The sequence below is a fragment of the Schistocerca nitens genome, chromosome 3 (genome assembly GCF_023898315.1).
Source record: "Schistocerca nitens isolate TAMUIC-IGC-003100 chromosome 3, iqSchNite1.1, whole genome shotgun sequence".
NCBI lineage: Eukaryota > Metazoa > Arthropoda > Insecta > Orthoptera > Acrididae > Schistocerca > Schistocerca nitens.
In genome coordinates, this window is record NC_064616.1 from 232,528,293 (window position 1) to 232,552,329 (window position 24,037).

Consider the following 24,037-nt stretch of genomic DNA (forward strand, 5'->3'; position numbering starts at 1 on the left):
ATTTGAGAAATTTGTTCACTCAGTTTGGGTGTTAGATTATAAGTTCACCGAGTTACAGTTGTAAATTCCATGGGAGACAGCTTCCTTAGTACATTTTTAAGTACATTCAAACTTGAGCCTTCTGAATTTTTTAAAGAGATGTCCTTGGTCCTGGAGGGTGATAAAATACAACATGTACATCTTGGTTTTGACAGTCAATATTCTTAACTTCGCCAATCCACCACTGTTCATGGTAAACACAAGCCACTATGTCTTAATTTGGAAGAACCAATTGTATAAGTTTTCCACACTGATGAAGTTTACTATCAGGCGAAGTTGATGTGATCTTACACTTCAGTAAGTTGTGTGAATGGGGTACAAAACAGTGAAAAGATCGAGTGCCTTTAATCTTCTGACAAGTGTTGTATGTTTCCTTCAAGACATGTCATAGACTTCTTGTATTTCCTCACATTGTACAAAAATGTAGGTAATTCCTTTGATATGTTTTTTACAGAATTCAAACATTTCTTGAGGTGTTATGATATGTTTGTCATCAGTCCGCTGCAGACTTGCTTTTTTGACAGCTCGCTTTGTTGTACCCCCGACACCATCACAAGCTACTTTGTCACTCCAGATACCATCCTAACTGGAAACAGGTACTTAACAAATATGCAGTGTTTTGTGGCAGACAGCTTGTTGACATTATTGCAACAGATATGCGGAAGGAAAGGGAATTTTAAGTTAGTGATGTCCAAAACATAATGGAAATGCTGTAACTGCCAGTTTTGTGTGTGCGTTTCTTCATACATCGCACATGAAGTTTGTGCTTGATTTGACCACTAGAGACAACCCGTCCCACTACTACGACAGCAGTTGCATGCGCAGTCTGCATGCTGCACCCCCTGTTGGAACTAATGGCTATATAGGCTGGAGCGCAAGGCTTCACCGGCCACTTGTTAATTGCTATAATTGTAGTCTACTTTGTCTTTCATTACAGTGTCCTTGGGTAGACAATTTTTTTGGCAATGAGTACGGTATTCGATTCCATGTGTTCCACTTCAGTCATTGATTCTTTGAGCTTAATTCCCATTGAGGCAGTGTTTACATGTCTTCTTGAGCAACAGCAGGCACTGACAGTTGGTATTTCCAGTTTAAGGACTACATTGGCACAACGTATTTGCCGTTCCCTGCATACGACGATGCAGCAGAAGACCGGCGACACTTAAGAAAAATGCTTGTGGCAATGTTTCCAGGCATTAGGTTAACAGAAGTTAACTTGGCAAGGCCAGTTTTTTCTCGTGGATTTCACCTCACGTGTATCAGTTGTGTCAGCTTGCCCCTTACAAGAACCTTCAAGTCTTTCTTTGATCAGATATGTGAATTACTTTCTACCTATGACTAAATGCACTCATGTTGTTACTGCTTGTGTGGAGTTTTACTGCTGCTAAATATAGCCAAAACAGTCATACAGGGCGTGGGCAGCAGAACTATAGTCCATTGGAACTAAAAATGTGTTCCACTGCTTCAGTATCTTCCTTTGACATAGAGTGATGCCTTCCTGTTGAACTGGAGCACTTACAATCTTCAAACAATTGTAAACAGGAAGTGAACACTGATGGCGTTGTAGCTGTCCTTCAGCTGGAAACCTCTATCCAGCAGCTGGTCCATGTGGTAGCATAAAGTCCACTAAAATTTCGTTTAACTCATAACTGGTGTCTATAATCTCTACAATCCACCAGTCACAGTGATACACACACCCCACAAACATCCCCCTTCTCAGGTTGTGAATCTGAATATCATTATGCTGTTTCCGAGGTGCTGGCCGAACACACGAAATTTCTTCTTTCTTGTTCTTTAAAGTGCATGCAATATGAGTTCACCCATTACGTTGAGTACAAAAATGTGTCTTCTGAGTTTGTTTCCAGGAGTAGTTTGTTTGGACTATTATTCTTTTTTCTGGTCACGGATTTATTCGATTTCCTGTTTCAGGAAAAGAATGAGGGCTGTGGATGTGTAAGATTTCACTACCCTCGTAAAATCCTCGGCATTCTGAATCACGGGTGTATTTGGTCTAGCAGGCCTCCTACACCATCACGAGGCCCCTTCCCGTGACCAGTACCACCATTAGAAATAATGATAATCTTCTCTGCTCCTGTTTGCAGTTCAAGAAATTTGCGCATTGCTAGCAAAGCATGTGCTGAGTCATGTCCTGTGGCACCACTTAAAACTGCAACACTTGTGCTCTTGTTTTGAAAATATGTCACTCCTGTAAAAATTGAAACCTGGTCATTACTCCAATGATATTCTTGTATTTCTTTTGGGAGAATTACAGACCAGATCTCAGCAAAATCACAGTGAAGCACTAAACACAGTTCTTCAGCCTGTACACACCCTTTCACTTCTGCAATGTGTTGTTGTTGCAATTGCTTCAGATGCTGGTGTGTTACTGCTTTCACTGACCATTTACCAAGTTCATCAATGAAACTGTCAAAGGCAACAGTTTTCTTAATTAGTGTATTTTCCTCCCATGTCACATATGTAATTTCTGCAGAGTTATCTGCTATGTCTTCCAGTCCAAGTGTCGGTAAAGACTGTGCTCCCTTTCCAGGGCAGTTACCACATTCTTGAAACAAACAATTCTCTCGCTTTACGTCACAAACTACTAATGGCTTCACACACCCAACTAAGGAGTCATATGTAATGTACTCCAGTAAGTTCTTCAAAGTTACCACACATAGTTCAAAATTCGTGCAGTACACACATAAACAGACATCTCTATGTGGGTGTGGAACTACCCACTTAGGTCATAGTGCATAAAATTTAGATCTTCCAATATGTGAAGTTGTATAGTTGCTCTTATAAATTGCAAGTTTCTTTAATACTGCGAGTCATGTACCTCTTCCCTTTCACAACTTTTTGACCTTCAGCTGTTACCGTTATACAGCTGTTATCGTTATAGTGTCTTTTTTGTTGGCACTCTGGCGAGAATAGTCCCATTTATCTTCCAGATTTCTGTAGCTGACTGACTTAGGATATTTAATTCTTCCTCTGTTGATGTAAAATCTGCATCATGGGAGGCTTCTCCTTGTTCAGATACTATCATTGTTGTTATTCTGCCCCCATGCGGGTTAGTGGGTAAGAATAGGCCCGCGATACCCCTGTCTGTCGTAAGAGGCAACTAAAAGGAGTCTCACACGTTTCGGCCTTTGTGTTGGTCCCCTATAGGTGTTGACCTCCATTCTTCAAAATTTTTCTGAAGAGCGAGCCAGTTGGGGAAGGGTACCTTACATGGTGCATTGTGTCCGTATTGCTTTGAGATCTTTAGCCCCCTTTCTCGTCATCGCATTACAGTCCCGCTCATTCTCCATCTCTTGAGCGAGGATACCTTCCTGGGTGCGGTTCCCCCCCATGTTCTACGCAGTGTCACTGTCTGCGCCACAGACGACAATGGACTTCTTTGCACCTGATATCCAGCATGGTAGCCAGTCCGTTATGGTGGGGCCGCCATATACCCTGTTTGTTGTAGCCCCCTGACAACACAGGGATCGCTCTGGTGATGCCTGCACCGTTAACTCCCCACATTTGCAAAGGGGTAGATGCCCATCCCCCTGGGGCATCGGGACTCCCGGCAATGGCCATCGTGCCAGGTGGCCTTTGCTGCGGCTGGGTGGCGCCCGTGGGGAGGGCCCCTGGTTGGAGTGGGTAACATCAGGGCGGATGACATGCGATGAAGCCTAGTCCATTATCTCTTGCTGGTGGTGAAACACCAGCAGTCTCTAAGCGATCATAAGCTCAATTCAATGCCCCTTGTGTTGTCTGGGGACTACAACAAACAGGGTATATTTCCCCCCCCCCCCAGCCTTTCTCACTCTCAAACGGCAGCTGGAAGGGAAAGTCCTCTCATTCACTACATCCCACAGTGAATCATATAACGCCCCGTTTACAGAGTGGAAGCTCCTCAGTGCCCTTGCACATTGCCCCGACACAGCTCCTGGGTCTGATTGGATCCACAGCCAGATGATTAAACATCCCTCATCTGACTACAAGTGACATCTCCTCATCGTCTTCGACCGGATCTGGTGCGATGGCATCTTTCCATCGCAATGGCGGGAGAGCATCATCATTCCGGTGCTGAAACCCGGTAAAAACCCACTTGATGTGGATAGCTATCGGCCCATCAGCCTCACCAACGTTCTTTGTAAGCTCCTGGAATGTATGGTGTGTCAGCGGTTGGGTTGGGTCCTGGAGTCACGTGGCCTACTGGCTCCATGTCGGGGCGGCTTCCGCCCGGGTCACACTACTGCTGGAAATCTTGTCTGCCATCCGAACAGTCTTTTCCTGATGGCAACACCTGGTTGCTGTCTTTTTTACTTACGTAAAGCATACGACACGACATGGTGACATCGTATCCTTGCCACATTGTATGAGTAGGGTCTCTGGGGCCCGCTCCCAATTTTTATCCAAAACTTCTTGTTGCTCCGTACTTTCCTTGTCCAAGTTGGTGCCTTCCATAGTTCCGTCCACATCTAGGAGAATGGAATCCAGCAGTGCTCTGTATTAAGTGCATCTCTATTTTTAATGGCCATTAACGGTCTAGCAGCACCTGTCGGACTCTCCGTCCCACCTTCACTATATGCAGACGACTTGTGCATTTCGTACTGCTGCTCTAGTACTGGTGTTGCTGGGCGTCACCTACAGGGAGCCATCCACAAGGTGCAGTTGTCAGCCGCAAAGTAGTGTGTCATGCACATCTGTCGGCATCGTACTGTTCATCCGGACCCAGAACTTTACTTTTATGATGATCCACTCACCGTAGTAGAGACGTATCGATTCTTAGGACTCGTTTTCAATGCTCGATTGACTTGGCTTCCTCATCTTCATCAGCTTAAGCAGAAGTGCTGGTAGCACCTCAATGCCCTCCGTTGCCTGAGCAACACCAATTGGGGTGCTGATCACTCTACGCTGCTGTGGCTCTAGAGAGCCCTTGTCCAATCCCGAATTTACTATGGGAGTGTGGTTTATGGTTCGACAGCACCCTCAGCGTTGAATTTATCCAACTCTTTGCAGCACTGCGGGGTTCGACTAGTGACAGGAGCTCTTAGTATGAGTCTGGTGACCAGCATACTGGTGGAGGCTGGGGTCCCTCCATTGCAGATCAAAAGTGCACAACTGCTCGCCAGTTACGTTGCACACATTCGTAGTTCTTCTGAGGGTCCGAATTACCATCACCTTCTCCCGCCCGCGGCAGTCCATCTCCCGCATCAGCGGCCCAGGTTGGGGCTAACGATTGTGATTCACGTGCGGTCCCTTCTTTCCGAACTGGAATCGTTCCCTTTACCACCGCTGCTTGAGGTCCATTCACGTACGCCTCCATGGTGTATGCTTCGGCCGCAGCTTTGTCTGTGCTTTTCACATGGCCCTAAGGACTCTGTTAACCCTGCGGCTCTCTGCTGTCACTTCCTCTCGATTCTTGGCATGTTCCGGGCCTCTGAAGTCGTTTACACCGATGGCTTGATGGCTGATAGTCGCGTTGGCTGTGCCTACGTTCATGGTGGCCATATTGAATGGCATTCTTTACCCGATGGCTGCAGTGTATCCACTGCAGAGCTGGTGGCCATATCTCGTGCACTTCAGCATCTCTGTTCATGCCCTGGGGAGTCTTTTCTTTTATGTACTGACTCCTTGAGCAGCCTGAAAACTATCGACGAGTGCTACCCTCGTCGTCCTTTGGTAGTGTCCATCCAGGACTCCATCTATGTCCTTGAATGGTCCAGTCGTTCAGTGGTGTTCATCTGGTCCCCAGGTCACGTCGGAATCCCAGGAAATAACAGGCAAGTGACAGGCTGGCCAAACAGGCTACACGGAAACCACTTCTGGAGATGGGCATCCCCGCATCTGACCTGCGTTTGTTATTACGCCACAAGGTTTTTCAGCTTTGGGAGACGGAATGGCAAAATCTCGATACGCACAACAAACTGTGAGCCATTAAGGTTACCACAAATGTGTGAAAGTCCTCAATGAGGACCTCTCGCAGGGACTCCGTGGTTCTCTGCTGGCTCCGCATTGGTCATGCCTGGGTGACCCACGGCTGCCACCTGCGCCATGAAGACCCACCTCAGTGTCAGTGTGGCAACCGGTTGACAGTGGCCCATATTATACTGCTCTGTCCTTTGGCTTCCCTGCGACTTCATCCATGGTTGCCGGACTCGTTATCATTGATTTTAGCAGACCACACCTAATTGGCTGATTTTATTTTACTTTTCATCAATGAGGGTGTGTTTTATCATTCAATCTGATTTTTAGTGCATGTCCTTTGTCCCTCTGTGTCCTCCACCCTAGTGCATTAAGGGTGAAGGTTTTATGTGCTGCTGGGTAGCTGGCTTTTCCTTTTTATTCTCGTGGTCGGCCAACCACTGTAATTTGCTTCCTTGTTTTACTCTCTTCTAACTGTTTCTTGCATCTCTGTTGTTTTCTTGTCCTCTTTTGTTCCTTTTAGTGTTTGTTGCCTTTCCTTCATTCTTGTAGTCTTTCCTTTCTTTCCGTTTTGTGTTATATGTCTCGTCTATTGTAATACTTACGGCACTGTTTTATTAGGAACAATGGACTGATGACCTCGTTATTTGGTTCCTTTCCCTCTCTTTTAAACCAACCAACCAACAATGGGTGGGGTCTTAGGGGCCCGCTCCCATTTTTTATTCAAAATTTTCTTCGCTTCGTTCCTTCCACGTGCAAGTTGGTCCCTCCCATAGTTCCTCCTGAGTCCAGAAGAATGGGGTCCCACAAGGCTCTGTCTTGAGAGTCTGCCTCTTTTTAGCTGCTATCAATGGGCTCGCTCCAGCTGTGGGAACGTCCGTCTCGGCTTCTTTTTATGCTGATGACTTTTGCCTGTACTATAGCTCCACTGGCATTGCGGTTACTGAACAGCAGCTGCAGGGTGCTATCTGCAAGGCGCAGTCTTGGCCGTATCATGCGGCTTCCAGTTTTCAGTCGCCAAGACTTGCGTCATGCATTTCTGCTGGCATCGCACTGTTCACCCTGAGCCACACCTTTCTCTTGACAGTGAACCATGCTCTGCTGGAGATGCAAGGGTTTTTGGGGTTGCTTTTTAGTGCCCGGTTGACTTGGCTCCCTCATATTCGGCAGCTTAAACAAATGTGCTGGCGCCATCTTAATGCTTTTCGTTGCTTGATTCACTCCTGCTGGGGTGCTGATTGGTCTACCCTTCTATTAATTACTGTATCAGGCGTTGATTCAGTCCCGTCTCAATTATGGGAGCCTTTCTTACGGTTCGGCATTGCCTTCCGTGTTGCGGTTGCTTGACCCCATACCTCACTGCGGGATCCGACTCGCAACTGGAGCTTTCCACACAAGCCCTGTAAACAGCATACTTGTGGAGGTGGGTGTCCCTATTGCGGATCCGGTGCCAACGACTACTGACCCCTTATGCTGCACGTGTTTGTAGCTTGCCCGGGCATACAAATTACCATCTCCTGTTCCCCAACTCGGTCGTCCATTTTCCAGAATGGCAGCCCCAGTCAGGATGTACGATCGTCGTTCATGTCCGTTCTCTCCTCTCCGGGCTTGAGTTTTTCCCTCTTCCACCTCTATACGCATACCCCTGTGTTGTGTGCCCCGCCCATGCCTTTGGCTGGATTTGGCACAGGGCCCAAAGGACTCAGTCCCGTCTGAGACCCTTTGCTGCCTCTTCCTTTCCATCCTTGCTGCATTTCACGGCTCTGATGTGGTCCATACCGACAGTTTGATGGTTGCTGGTCGAGTTGGTTACACTCTCATTCTTTGGGATCCTTCTGAACAACGCTCATTGCCGGATGGCTGCAGTGTTTTCACTGCAGAGCTGATAGCCATCGCTCGTGCCCTAGAGCATATCCACTCTTGCTCTGTTGAGTCCTTCGTCATCTGTAGTGACTCCCTGAGCGGTTTACAAGCTGTCAACCAGGGTTTTCCTCGCTCTCATCTGGTGATGGCTATCCAGGAGACCCCCCATACTCTTGCCATTTGCAGCTGCTCCGTGGTCTTTGTGTGGACCACGGGTCATGTCCGCATCCCGGGTAATGAACAAGTTGACATGCTGGCTAAACAGGCTGTCGATGCACCGGCCCTGGAGACTGGCCTTTCAGAGTGTGATCTCCAGTCAGTTTTGCGGCAGAAGGTCCTTGGTACCTGGAGTGATGAATGGTGCACCCTCCCTTCCCCCAACAAACTTCGGGTCGTCAAGGAGACTACAGGTGTGTGGTGCTCCTCCTTGCGGGCCTCTCACAAGGACTCCATTGTACTCTGCCGGCTATGCATTGGCCACACCTGACTGACGCACGATTATTTATTGTGCCGTGAGGACCCACCTCTCTGTCGCTGTGGTTCAGTGTTGACAGTGGTCCACATTTTGTTGGATTGTCTGCTTTTAACTGTGCTCAGGCAGACGTTTGTGCTGCCTGATACGCATCCAGCACTTTTAAAGGATGATGCTGCAATGGCAGGCTTAGTTTTGAGTTTTATTCATGAACAGGGCTTTTATTGCTCAATCTGAGGGTTTGTCTTTTTTTGTGTAGAGTCTGATCTTTGGTCAATGGTTTTAGATTGGGGTTTTTAGTGTGTCTCTTGGTGGTTGGTTTTTCCTTTTTTGTTTCCATGGTTGGCGAACCACTGTAACACTCTGTGTGTTTTTTAATTCCTCTTTTCTGGTTTGTGTCTTTCTTATTCTGTGTTGTCCCTTATCGTCTCAGTTGCTTGTTTATCTTCTTTGTGGGTGTTTCATGGTCATGGAATAAGGGACCGATGGCCTTTGTAGTCTGGTCCCTTCAACCCTCACAAACCAACCATTGTTATTCTGTCAAAACATTTAGAACACAAAAAGTTGTCACTGGAAACATCTTCACTTTGAAACAGAGTCTTCCAATGGGAAGACTTATTCCCAACCTGAACAAAGTCTGTTTTGTTGTTTGTCTTATATCTTATATGTCACTCTTTTATGGATATGCAAATAGTCAGCACACTTCACCCTCCTGTGACCCCAGTCACAAGACATTTCAAACAGTCTTATTCACAAAACACACTGCAACTGTGTCATTTGGCAGATTCCTCATGAAAACACAGAACTCAATGGATGATCTCAGATTTCTGAGAAGCCTCTTCAGTAAACAAATTAGCACTGAATAGAAACCTGCAATGAACAACAGCAACAAAGAAACTAACAAGAACTACAACAAAGTGTAAGAAACATTTGCAACAATAAGAGTGAAAAGAAATAACTGCAACAAAGAGAGTGATAAGAAATAACTGCAACAAAGACAGTAGAAAGTAAACATTGTAACAAAGAAATTAGTAAGAAACAGATTCAGTGAAGACATACATTACCCTTGAAAGTTAAAAAAAACCTGTCCAGCTTATAAGTGGAAGCTCTCTTTTACAGAGAATATGGTACTACATTGTACTAATCAACAGAAAAAAAATCTAACTTTTCTGGATTGGCAGTTTAGAAGGGAAAAAAAAATATGTTTTCTAAGGCGACAGTAAAAGAACTTTGAGAGATATGTCCAAACGGAAGATTCCATTGTGTTCATAAAGCAATTGTCTTTCAATTAAAAAATCCTCTAACAAAATATCTAGACCTGTTACAGAGATACAGCATTTTAAACTTTTTCCAAAATTCGCATCTTGAAAATGATGTTCACAGTGTCATCTTTGGCGGCCTGTATCTCGGGGCAGGAATTCTTTTGGAGGGGGGGGGGGGACACGTGTTTCTTTCTTACTCCTGAATTTTAACATATGCTAAATTCAATAACATCCGAGACTATGAAGGTAACCCCCCTGCCTGAAGTGATACGGATTATATCATATGGACTTAGCCATCATTGTAATTTTGTGACAGATGTTCATAAGGAAACCTAGGCAGATCAGATGGTTCATGATGCAATCATATGTTTTGCTGCTGATAAAAAAGTTCAAAAGCAAGCTCTACAGTGTAAAAATCCTGCGGTTAGGGAAGTATTGAATATAGCTCAGTCATTTGAAGTTTCACAGGCTGCAGGTAGTCAGATAGAAGCCTGGTCCTAAGTTTCAAAAATCAGTTCCTCTCACCCCTCCCTCCCAGCCTTCAGTTCGCAAGGGAACATGACGCTCTTGCAGCAGTCCAGCCGATATCTCAGTATTGTATAGGTAATCGTCATTTGTGACATCAACAGTCTGCCTAACGACAGCGACAGCCTCATGCTCCTCTGTCTTCATGCCCATACTGCTTCATTCAGCATGAACAGACCGCATGTCTCAAGTGCTGGCCAATGTTTAATAAGTACCATAAGACAGGGCACTTTGCTTCTGTATGTAACGCTCTTCCAAGCCTGAGTGAGGATGAAACAAACATGAATGTGGACAGTGTGTTAGCAGAGACGGTCTCAAAGCAAGTTATACATTGAAGTGCATGTGGTTAACAAACCATTGAGAATGCAGGTGGACACAAGAGCACCAGCAGTGTTGGTGAATTCTCAAGCTTATGTGGATTTTGGTTCTTTCCTTGTGACTTCAATGTCACAGAGGCTGGTGAGTTTAACAAACAACACATTGCTGTCCCTGGACAGGTTTCTGCACTTACAAGGCTGTGGTTCATTTGTTAACATTCCTAGTTGTGAACCAAACACCAACATCTCCTTACGAGAGGATTTTTATGATCTTTTTTTACCCAACTTGGACATCTTCCTTCCCAGTGTCAGAGCCAACACCAACCTGCCACAACCTCAACAGAATTGCATCCCCCAGTTTCCAGGAATGTCAGCTCATCTCCACTTCCGGCTCCCATGCCGATAGGTGTTGCCCACAGTCTCCTGGGTCACCAGTTCCTCTGTTGGGCGCTTCCCTCCCGAGCCTTTGAGATGGGCATCATCCTGTCATCGTTCATGGGGAGAGATGGTGGCAAATCTTCCATCAAGCTCTGGGCCAGATGTAAACTGCACCTGCAATTCTTCAATCAGAGTCTTGTTCGGAATATTTGCTATGTACGATGCTGTGCCATTTGTCGGCTACTGCTGACCAGGAGAGCTGCCGGTGTCATCACCACCACCGGGACTTGGCCTCTGCATTGTGAAATTACCAGGACATGGGTATCAGCTGTCGACCTTATCTTCATACTTTGTTGGGTATCAGCTGTCAACCTTATTTTCGTACATCATACTTCTAACAAGTGAACCTTAGGCCATATCTTATTCTGCGACCAAATGAATATCTGACTTTGACTGTTTCACCATTAAGGCCTTCAGCCTGAGTTTGGAAATGTATAAATTCAGTGCTAATCACCAACGTTCAGAAACTATTGTAACTGATTAACTTTTCTCCAAAGAGGATCTTTTGGTTGATGTGTTTATTAATAAAACTATTTTACGTTGGTTATTTGGGCTGCATTCATATTGTGCCTCAACTGGCGCCTTGCATATCAACCTGCATCTACGTCAGACACTTCCAGTAAAGGAGAAAAGTGTAAAGAAACATTAAAATTGAAAATGGAGGCCTTAAATTTGTGGATAAGGTATTATTCCTTTTCTCCTCAGAAGAATATTTAGTTGCAGACGTTAGGGATGTCGGATACATCAAGTTCATCCACAGCACATCTGTATGCTGCAGACTCTCCACCTAGGTGGAAAAAGGAAAAAGTCCAAAGTCCCATGATGATCACACTACAGTGGAACTCAAATGGCTACAGATGGAGGAACTTAAGTGCTTAGCAGGGGTGATATATGTGCATTTCTAACACTCCAGTGGTAAAGAGCTATTTCATTCTTCAAAATGATGCCGTTAATGGAGAACAGGTAAAGGTTGGGAGTGACAATATTTGTTAGTGAAATGAACTACTCCTTACTATCAGTGCTGACCACTCAACTAACAACAGTTGGTGTAACAAAATATGCCTGTAGGAAAGTCACTATGTGCTCTGTAAATTTTCTACCAAATTAGCTAGTCAGATGTGAAATTGAACCTTGTCATTAATAAACCTCCCCATCCATTCCTTCTCTCAGGAGGTTCTGGAGGTCACAGTCTGTTATTGGATTCTGATACCACCTGCTCCACGGGTTGAATAATTATTTTTCAATACTGGCAGAGAGTACCTTTTAGTAAGCTATGAGAAGTCCCCAACTGACTTTATGATACTATTTTCTTACAATATTTTCTGTATTATTTTTAATTATACATCACAGTGCATATGCTTGCATTTGGGAGAACAGTGCTTCAAATCCCCCTCTGGTCAAACAGATTTTTGTTTTCTGCAATTTAAGACAAATGCTGTGATAGTTCCTTTGAAAAGGACGTGGCTGATGACCTTCCCAAATCTAAGCATGTGCTACTTCTCTAATGGCCTTGTTGACAATTTATGAGTCAGTACCTGCAAGATGAGCATTGAATTGCTAAAATAGGACCAAACATAGAACTGCACTGAGGTTGCAGACAGATTCAGGGTGCCTATTAGTTTCCGTCTGAAAAGTGTCCAGTCTTTGGAGGAAGTCTGAAAAATTTCTGAATGACTTTATGTGATTGTTTTAATTTTTTTAACTTAGGTGCTAATGTTTCATTCAATTTCAGCATGGAGCTAAAGAAGGGTGCAAGATGTGTGGCCAAATGGCTAAATACTAATTTCTACTATTGGTGCACTATAATTGAACCAGTTGGTGAGGAGTGGAAAATTCAATATGATGATGGAACAGTTGCTGTAGTTAAAACAAAAGATTTGGTAAGTCAGTAAACATGTTCATCTTGATGTAAAATTAATCTGGATTTACATAAAAATCTATTAGTAATACATCAGAAATATTACAGTGGTATGCATCTAAGAAGGCAGGTGGTAAAGCAATGATGAGTGGCAAGCAACAGTGTACCTTGTGACACTCCAACCAGTAGTGTCATTCTGCCATGTCTTGTCTGTATCATGCATTATGGGATGTGCATAAAACATTTATGTTGGTTTTCATGTTATTTTACATAGGGTAAGTGTACTTATCCACAGAAGACTTCATTATTGGTGGCATAAAGCAAGCAAAGGGAGAGGCAAAGGACCTGCTAATATAGCAGATAACATGATGATGATGATGATGATGATGATGAAAGCAAGCACAACAAGTATTACCTCAAGTAGTGACAGTGATAGTTTTCTCAACATTTAAATTTTTGTATGGAGAGTCAAAAGCAGAAACAGAGTGGGCAGTGTCTAGAGCATGAGGTGTGTGGGATAGAGACAGCGAGCATACTGGTGACACCACAAAGTAAGCTCTGTCCCTTCGTGCACAGACTGCCCGCCTATTTATTTGCACACCACTATAAGTGTCTGGCAGTTGGTTCACTCTTTTTTTGTGTGCATGTTTATATTTAATTTGATAGTTGAACCAAGATTTCCTGAAAGTTAAGGGGAAGTGGGGTAAATAGTACATCTGAATTAGACTTGCAGATTTTTTTGTTTGTTGGAAGTTGAAGGTTTTTGAAATTTTCTTGTTCAGTCTTAACACTTTGTACTCGCTTTTCCTGCAGGGAGGCGATGTATGTTTGACTTCGGAAAGTGGCTGCTAAAATACTAAAGTTACTTTGTGTGTACTCAACTCAGATTTAAAGTCGTGGCTATTGGCAAGCTATGAAACTGGATACACCACATTTAGAGATTGGTTAACCTTGTATTTTGTCGTATTATGATCAATAATTTAACATGTGAAATTGACCTAGGAACAGTACATTTCTTATAGAAGCATCTACTTCTCAGTAAGAGAAGAAAAAATGCTCCTCTATATGGTACATATAGTATGCCACAACATGTAGTGCGGAAGTCTGTTCGTGCTTTCCCATAAATGAGCATTTCCTCCATTTTCTCATAGCCTCCTACGACAGTATTATTATTATTATTATTATTATTATTATTATTATTATTATTATGCATTTAAAGAGTGCTACGGAATTTCTTCCCATCCCTACTCCAGTCAAATGATCTTTTCCTATGGCTGTCCTCACACTTACATGTAACCTTGTGCAATAATATCGGAGAAAGCTAGAGAGAATGTTCTGAGTGGAAACTCTGACTTATTGCCAGTTGAACAATCTACTGACCTCCTTTGCTAAATAATATACTCCTGAAAGAGAAACACAAATGCAAAAATAGCAGAATCCTGAGTTTGGTCAAAATAATCCACATCTAATGATTAAAATTATCAAACCACATGTAATTGACTCTGTATTATGAATCTCAAGACTACCTGCCACTCCTCCCCCTTCTCCATGGGATCTGGAGGCCATTATGAGGGAGCTAACATTGCTCTCATCTAAAGCAAAACCATGGAATGTCACAGGTCATCCAGCTTGGTTGAAATAATAAAGCACACATTTATCACTACATTTTAGACTCTGAAGCCCCTCTGCTATAGGGCAATGCCATCCACAGATAACTTCGTTGGTGAGAGCACAGAAGAGGCAGTAACAGTGTTAAACATTCAAATTCAGGTACATTGAAGAAATATTTTAATAGTGAGGTAAGGTAGTCTTGTATTTTTAAGTTTATGTGCTATGTGTGAAAAAAAAATTGTTGAAGCCTACTGTTCATGAAATTGCTGTAGCTTAACTTGTTTAAAATTTTTCTGTACAGTGTGTATACATGTAAGCAGCAAGTCCTTAAAAACTCCTTATATTTATAAGATCCTTCAAAACAGAACCATTTGTTTGTTAGCGATTCATGTTGCTCCTTACCATCACCACCAGCTTCCAAGCTGTTGCTGTTGTGGAGCATATTCTATGTAGAATTACTAACTGTCTCTTTATACTGCCTTGTGATCCTCCAGACAAAGAAGCTATCTCTTACCTTTCCTGTTTTGTGGAATATTCAGTGCATGTAATGTGTCGTGTGAAACAGCAGCCACCTGCCTCAGACAGGTCAAATTATTGACAACCTCTTTTGAACACAGGTCAGAGCACTGCTACAAGGTTATTCTCCACTGTTGATTTCTTGATATGCTCTAGGAATGGAAAGTGTTTGATAATCTGCACTCTTGTGATCATTCCTGATCTGGGTATTCCTGGCATAATTGTGTGTAAAAGATTGCTACCAATGTGCATAGGACAAGCTATGTACTGTATAGCCAAGAGGCTGTACTTGGACATCATGACAGCATCCAGGAAATGGTGAATTATGGTACAAATATGATCCACGCAACTGATGAAGCATCAATTCTTCACACTTCAGGCTAAGAAAAATTATAGCCTTTATCCTGACTAAATGGTAAGTGCTCCTCCACCATTAGAGAAAGGTGGGTGGCATTTTGTAGATTCAAGAGCTGGTCAACTGCAAGGAAACTCACTGCTGTGCATCTGGCAAGGACAGAATGTCACATAATTACTGAAAAAAAAATTTTTTTTTGGCAACATCTTCTGAAAGCCATAAATTGCTCCACTAAAACAACACAAATATGGGGAACTATTGGAAATATTGCTAGGGAGAGGTGTTAGGTGCCATATTAGTGTTGCAGTGAGTAAGGGATGTCTAGTGACCACCAAAGAACATATCACTCAGACTGCTGGAACATTTTGTTTGATTCATCACTTCCTCCAGCAGGGACTGAACATTAATGTGAGTTATTGTTGAGAGTGGCAACTTAGATTTCAGTTATACCAATAAAAAAAGAATATAGCTACCCATTCTGTTTAAGTTGTCCTTTTTTTTTAATTTGAAATGGCTGAGAGGACAATTTGCCCCCTTGTGGAAACAATCCGTTGTAGTTACCATTCCCAAGCCTGGGAAGCATTGGACATCCATCGTAGCTGTTAATGTGTTGCCTTCACTAGCTGTTTGCGGACTTCATATCAAGACAGCTGCTTAATTGCTTTTAACGTAAATTCTAGAAGTATCATTATACCATTGTTAGACAGATTGTGCTGTAGGATGCTGTACAACATGTTTTTCTTCTCTTGCATCACTTAATAGGTATTTCCTCCACAATCACGAGAAAGCTTATAATGCTAGTTGGATGGCTCTATGCTTGGAACTTCTGAGGATTTCATGTGCTTTATTTTTTTAGGAGGATTCCTTTCAGTGCATAATTTTTGTACAGTTCATGAAATCCTGTCTGTTCATTTTGTTGAAGAGTCCTTCAAAGTCTTATATGAGGCGTGACTTGATTTTTGATGGCTTTAGAGAGCATTACTTCCACAGCAAAGTACCCCATACAGTGCTCTTAATGTATGAATGAATTTTCAAATGTTAGTTCATCTTTCAGAATTGCATCTAGGTATACACAATTTGCAGATATTAATTTTGGAGACTGGAGGAATGGACGCATAAACTAGTTTTAAGTGTCCAGTTGAAAAAGTTTGTGGTGGTGTTTGTAAATTTCTTGTTATGTTTTTAATATTCATGATATTGGAGTGTCCTTCACCACTTTAAATCATAAGGTCACTCTTAGGTTCATGAGCATAGTATTCAAACGCAAGCTTGCGTAGCTGCCACACCTAAGAGACCTAAGGTCACTCAAAGCAGTTAATGTTTTAAAATTGACTGTGAGTTAGGCATGTGGAGTAGACTGAGCCAGACTGCTCTAGATTTAAAGCACCTTTTTGGAGTTTTGACATGATTATAGATACACGGTATATGGATTTACCAGAGCATCATATCCAAAGATGTTTGATGCAAACCTTCATGAAAGAAATAGGCCCGCTACAGGGGCATTTAGGACCAGCCTCTTTCTCAGCACCTGTCTCAAGACTATGTAACCACCATGTTACTTTGTTTTATGACATTCTAGATAATTTGCACAATTTTAGCATCACATACTGCATACAGATGACTCAATGCAGGCGACTGTCAGGCTTGATGGGCTAGTGGTAAAGTGCGAACATAGAGACTGTTGCTAGCCTTCATCTGTCAGTGATGTGTAGATATGCCAGGAATGACATATGGTTCAGATTCCACATTAAACTGTATGTGTCCTCTCCCCAGTAGGATTTTTGGGATAGGTTAAGGGCATGCAAGTTGCAAAAGTGGTGTCAAATTGAAAGAACTTGCAAACAGTTAGCTGAAGATCACTCTGAAGGGACTGCCAGCTATTTGTGCCATACAAATTTAATTTGCCTTATTACAGGTTCTCTCATTGTTTCTCAATGGTTTTCACAAATTGGATCATTAGGATTTGCTTAGCAGATATATCCACAGTGTACAATGCCGAGTCATATGCGATCCGGAAGGACTGGAGCAAGTGAGACATCGGCAAAGGAAAAATTCTCTCACCTGCTTTCTTTAACACTTATCAGGACCTTTGGCAGATGAACTTAGCAGAGAATATGGTCCAGAGCTTACAAGACTCAGGTCTCCTTTGGGGAAAGAGATTACATTTTGCTAGGTATTGGACACGTGGGAGCAAGGGGAAACAAGAAAGCTGCCATAGCAGGCAGGAGGCCTGTAGGGATGAAAGTATTGAACACTGTGCCATTGCCCTCAGACTGATGACCCATAGGGTCATGCACCAATGCAAGGAAGCATAGCTAGAAGGGAAGGAAAAGCTACAGCTGTTGGAGTCAACAGTTTGGTTGTAGTGTTCCTGCTACTGATCACTTAGTTAGGATGAAGTTACACTCATCTCTCTCCCATGTATGTTGTCCTACTCTAGTACCCGTTTGTGGTACTGGACCCATTTGTGGTACTGGACCCATTTGTGGTACTGGACCCATTTGTGGTACTGGACCCATTTGTGGTACTGGGCGCATTTGTGGTACTGAACCCATTTGTGGTACTGGACCTGTTTGTGGTACTTCTGGCATTCAGATTCAGTTTGTCAAATTTTAATGGAATGTATGTCAAAAGTGATTTGATTTGATTTGATGACATGCACACCTTAACCAAGAATGTTGATGTCTGGTTTGACCACTCTGCAAAGTTGAATAAACACACAGTGGAACAACGAGTAATGGTGATCAGTTCCGACTACGAAAGTTAAAATTATTTTGGAGCGAACATTACTCATTGTTACGAATGCCTCATTTTAGTCTACAGGGATTTTATGGCTACACTTGGACAAGGAATGCATGTCTCAAATGCATTGTGCTGTATATTACAAATATTTGGCGCCTACTAGTGCTGGACAAATGCACTGTTAGGTGAGAGAGCAATATGCCCTTGCCTACCAGTACACAAGATATATCTCAATTTTGGTTACACACTTTCCCAGCTTGTAGTTGAGACCAATTAGCTGTCAAACTGAATAGGAACTTTCATCCAAAAAGGTATTGTTTCTGTGGTACAGGGACAAACACAGATATAATGTATTACATTTTCTTGCTTCTGATGAGTGAAAAAGTGACCATAATTTTGACAGTGATTCAAAAATATTCATGTGTTTTCATAAATATATGTGTACTCTTTGACTTCAAACCTGGCCACTGACAGGCTGCCACTGCAGAGTCTATGCCAATTACGAGACAAGACAAATAAAATGACCATGTTGATAATTTTGTAAGTCTGGTATCTGCACAATCTGGCAACTCTGTAGGCTGCGACAGTTTCTGGAGGAAGTCTTGTCTGCTGTTAGATCCGTTGTGCGACATCTATGCCCATGGTCTAGTGGTAAATCGTGTATTGTCTGAGTGCATAGTCTGGTGGTCAAGACCACTCGTTGTCTAAATTTTTGTAGCACACTTCATCTGAATACTATTCGTGTAATAGTAGCATTTACAGCATATTTCGCTTTCTGACACAACAGTAATAACAGTCAGTCCACTAACATTTTTGCGAAAGATTTCTTGACAAACTGCCTGCCTGTGAATGCCACATGCACCAGAGCTCTCTGGGACCCATTAGCTGGGAACCGGTAGCAGCTCAGGTGGCAGTGGTGGCTTTGTGCCCCCACATCCCCTGTCAGAAGCACCAGCCACTACCCATAGCTCTGGCTAGTATAAAATTCTTTGCTTGTTGTTGAGTGATGCTACACAAAATGTGACTACAGTTTACATGTCATCCTTGATAGCGACACAGGCAGACGACCCCTTTCTATATGATGAGTACTGTATTACCCTAATATGCAAGACATGGTATAATGTTATATATGCCGTACTACCATAATGTTCATAGATATATAGAATGTTGAATTAACTATTCTAGTATTGTCAACATTTACATAATTTCGTAATGGCAGACATATTATATTAGCAGATAAATGTTACTTATCTTGCTATGGCAGTCTTGTTGTCTAGGGTGTCAGTTCCTGTTTATGCTTTCCAATTAAGGGATCTAAGGTTTTTTATCTCAATAAAAGCCACTGGAATATAGTTGCTTTTTGACATCATCAATATTTATTCATAAATTCTTAACACTTTGTTCAACACCACTTCTTAAGTAAATGCATTATGCAACATTTCAGCCCAACACAAAGCACTTGATAGTTACATTGACCAATCTCAACAATTACTACAACTGTCATAGCACATTTATCACCGAAAATTTCTGTTGGTATTATGTACATATCTTCCATATCCTTCTAGAACATGTAATTCAAAATAATTTTATTATGACTGTCTTAATTGAAATTCCTTTTTAGATATAATTTACGTAATTTTTCTGGAAATAATTATTATGTAAATATTTATGTGCCTAATAATAATGAATGTTGCAAATTTAACAATACAAAAACTATCACCTCACTGTCTTTGTGTGATTGTCGATTGAATTATCAATAATAAAATTAGAAAAATGAAAACAGAAATTTTGTCAACTTCTAAACTAAAGCATAATAATATTAGTTGCACTGTAAAGTGCTTTTGACTCATTTAAGGTAACAGTTGTGATTACCAATTGTCATGGTTCCAATGTTGATGTTGTTGAATGGATCAATATGAAAAATAAAATTATATTATCAGAAAAATAATGTTTTTGGTGATAAAATATGTGCAAAATTATCATTAAATGCTGAATATATAATTTAAGTATAAAAATTAAACTCGTGTCAGGCCGATATTTATATGCAATCGACCATTTCAACTGAAGTATGGAAGTTCTCAACAGGCAAGATTCATTACGATATCCCTCTCGCAGAGTATTGGACACAGACTGTGTACAATATTTTGTGACTTTTAGCATCATATGTGAAAATTAGTTGTTTCTTAAACAGTTTTACTGAAAGTTGAAGATTCTGGAAGCGCATATATATATATGGAAACATTCCACATGGGAAAAATATATCTAAAAACAAAGATGATGTGACTTACCAAACGAAAGCGCTGGCAGGTCGATAGACACACAAACATACACACAAAGTTCTAGCTTTCGCAACCAACGGTTGCTTCGTCAGGAAACAGGGAAGGAGAGGGAAAGACGAAAGGATGTGGGTTTTAAGGGAGAGGGTAAGGAGTCATTCCAATCCCGGGATGCCCAATGGGCATCACTGTGGGGGTCCAGATGGGGGTTTGTTGGGGACGGCCAGCTCGTCCCACGCATCCCCCGATCGGACTAAGACTGTGGTTGCCCGGGATACTGCCCGCATTGAGGCTGATCCCTCACCTGTGGTAGAGTGGGAGGTAGTCTCAAGGTGTGGCAGGGGGCGAAAGACATTCCGGAGGGCTGAACGGAAGGCCTCTCCAGTTTGTCTGACGAACCGGTTTCAGGTTCTGTCTCAGGCTGATACTGATCTTCGGCCTGACATGGCTGCTTGTCCTGTTCCAGAGGTTGCCCCTCAGTCTGCAAGATCCGGGCGGTCGCAGAGGGTGGGCTTACTGGTAGTTGGGAGCTCCAACGTCAGGCGCGTAATGGGGCCCCTTAGAGAAATGGCAGCAAGAGAGGGGAAGAAAACCAATGTGCACTCCGTGTGCATACCGGGGGGAGTCATTCCAGATGTGGAAAGGGTCCTTCCGGATGCCATGAAGGGTACAGGGTGCACCCATCTGCAGGTGGTCGCTCATGTCGGCACCAATGATGTGTGTCGCTATGGATCGGAGGAAATCCTCTCTGGCTTCCGAAGGCTATCTGATTTGGTGAAGACTTCCAGTCTCGCTAGCGGGATGAAAGCAGAGCTCACCATCTGCAGCATCGTCGACAGGACTGACTGCGGACCTTTGGTACAGAGCCGAGTGGAGGGTCTGAATCAGAGGCTGAGACGGTTCTGCGACCATGTGGGCTGCAGATTCCTCGACTTGCGCCATAGGGTGGTGGGGTTTCGGGTTCCGCTGGATAGGTCAGGAGTCCACTACACGCAGCAAGCGGCTACACGGGTAGCAGGGGTTGTGTGGCGTGGACTGGGCGGTTTTTTAGGTTAGATGGCCTCGGTCAAGTACAGAAAGGGCAACAGCCTCAAAGGGTGCGGAGCAAAGTCAGGACATGCGGGGACCAAGCAGCAATCGGTATTGTAATTGTAAACTGTCGAAGCTGCGTTGGTAAAGTACCGGAACTTCAAGCGCTGATAGAAAGCACCGAAGCTGAAATCGTTATAGGTACAGAGAGCTGGCTTAATCCAGAGATAAATTCTGCCGAAATTTTTACAGAGGTACAGACGGTGTTTAGGAAGGATAGATTGCATGCAACCGGTGGTGGAGTGTTTGTCGCTGTTAGTAGTAGTTTATCCTGTAGTGAAGTAGAAGTGGATAGTTCCTGTGAATTATTATGGGTGGAGGTTACACTCAACAACCGAGCTGGGTTAATAATTGGCTCCTTTTACCGACCTCCCGACTCAGCAGCGTTAGTGGCAGAACAACTGAGAGAAAATTTGGAATACATTTCGCATAAATTTCCTCAGCATGCTATAGTCTTAGGTGGAGATTTCAATTTACCAGATATAGACTGGGACACTCAGATGTTTAGGACGGGTGGTAGGGACAGAGCATCGAGTGACATTATACTGAGTGCACTATCCGAAAATTACCTCGAGCAATTAAACAGAGAACCGACTCGTGGAGATAACATCTTGGACCTACTGATAACAAACAGACCCGAACTTTTCGACTCTGTAAGTGCAGAACAGGGAATCAGTGATCATAAGGCCGTTGTAGCATCCCTGAATATGGAAGTTAATAGGAATATAAAAAAAGGGAGGAAGGTTTATCTGTTTAGCAAGAGTAATAGAAGGCAGATTTCAGACCACCTAACAGATCAAAACGAAAATTTCTGTTCCGACACTGACAATGTTGAGTGTTTATGGAAAAAGTTCAAGGCAATCGTAAAATGCGTTTTAGACAGGTACGTGCCGAGTAAAACTGTGAGGGACGGGAAAACCCCCCCGTGGTACAACAACAAAGTTAGGAAACTACTGCGAAAGCAAAGAGAGCTTCACTCCAAGTTTAAATGCAGCCAAAACCTCTCAGACAAACAGAAGCTAAGCGATGTCAAAGTTAGCGTAAGGAGGGCTATGCGAGAAGCGTTCAGTGAATTCGAAAGTAAAATTCTATGTACAGACTTGACAGAAAATCCTAGGAAGTTCTGGTCTTACGTTAAATCAGTAAGTGGCTCGAAACAGCATATCCAGACACTCCGGGATGATGATGGCATTGAAACAGAGGATGACACGCGTAAAGCTGAAATACTAAACACCTTTTTCCAAAGCTGTTTCACAGAGGAAGACCGCACTGCAGTTCCTTCTCTAAATCCTCGCACAAACGAAAAAATGGCTGACATCGAAATAAGTGTCCAAGGAATAGAAAAGCAACTGGAATCACTCAACAGAGGAAAGTCCACTGGACCTGACGGGATACCAATTCGATTCTACACAGAGTACGCGAAAGAACTTGCCCACCTTCTAACAGCCGTGTACCGCAAGTCTCTAGAGGAACGGAGGGTTCCAAATGATTGGAAAAGAGCACAGGTAGTCCCAGTCTTCAAGAAGGGTCGTCGAGCAGATGCGCAAAACTATGGACCTATATCTCTGACGTCGATCTGTTGTAGAATTTTAGAACATGTTTTTTGCTCGAGTATCATGTCGTTTTTGGAAACCCAGAATCTACTATGTAGGAATCAACATGGATTCCGGAAACAGCGATCGTGTGAGACCCAACTCGCGTTATTTGTTCACGAGACCCAGAAAATATTAGATACAGGCTCCCAGGTAGATGCTATTTTTCTTGACTTCTGGAAGGCGTTCGATACAGTTCCGCACTGTCGCCTGATAAACAAAGTAAGAGCCTACGGAATATCAGACCAGCTGTGTGGCTGGATTGAAGATTTTTTAGCAAACAGAACACAGCATGTTGTTATCAATGGAGAGACGTCTACAGACGTTAAGGTAACCTCTGGCGTGCCACAGGGGAGTGTTATGGGACCATTGCTTTTCACAATATATATAAATGACCTAGTAGATAGTGTCGGAAGTTCCATGCGGCTTTTCGCGGATGATGCTGTAGTATACAGAGAAGTTGCAGCATTAGAAAATTGTAGCGAAATGCAGGAAGATCTGCAGCGGATAGGCACTTGGTGCAGGGAGTGGCAACTGTCCCTTAACATAGACAAATGTAATGTATTGCGAATACATAGAAAGAAGGACCCTTTATTGTATGATTATATGATAGCGGAACAAACACTGGTGGCAGTTACTTCTGTAAAATATCTGGGAGTATGCGTGCGGAATGATTTGAAGTGGAATGATCATATAAAATTAATTGTTGGTAAGGCGGGTACCAGGTTGAGATTCATTGGGAGAGTGCTTAGAAAATGTAGTCCAGCAACAAAGGAGGTGGCTTACAAAACACTCGTTCGACCTATACTTGAGTATTACTCATCAGTGTGGGATCCGTACCAGATCGGGTTGACGGAGGAGATAGAGAAGATCCAAAGAAGAGCGGCGTGTTTCGTCACAGGGTTATTTGGTAACCGTGATAGCGTTACGGAGATGTTTAATAAACTCAAGTGGCAGACTCTGCAAGAGAGGCGCTCTGCATCGCGGTGTAGCTTGCTCGCCAGGTTTCGAGAGGGTGCGTTTCTGGATGAGGTATCGAGTATATTGCTTCCCCCTACTTATACCTCCCGAGGAGATCACGAATGTAAAATTAGAGAGATTAGAGCGCGCACGGAGGCTTTCAGACAGTCGTTCTTCCCGCGAACCATACGCGACTGGAACAGGAAAGG

At 43.1% G+C, this 24,037-nt stretch overlaps 1 protein-coding gene across 11 annotated transcripts in view; it reads left to right on the forward strand.

Moving 5' to 3' along the window:
- The window catches only part of LOC126248194 (delta(14)-sterol reductase LBR-like), a 382,264-nt gene that overhangs the window by 42,006 nt on the left and 316,221 nt on the right, over positions 1 to 24,037 (forward strand). For all 11 annotated transcript variants that reach the window (XM_049948977.1, XM_049948978.1, XM_049948976.1 and 8 more), the window contains exon 2: positions 12,562 to 12,709. In XM_049948977.1, coding sequence (XP_049804934.1) covers positions 12,563 to 12,709 — 147 coding nt within the window. In that variant the 5' untranslated portion in view covers position 12,562. The remainder of the gene's footprint in view (positions 1 to 12,561; positions 12,710 to 24,037) is intronic.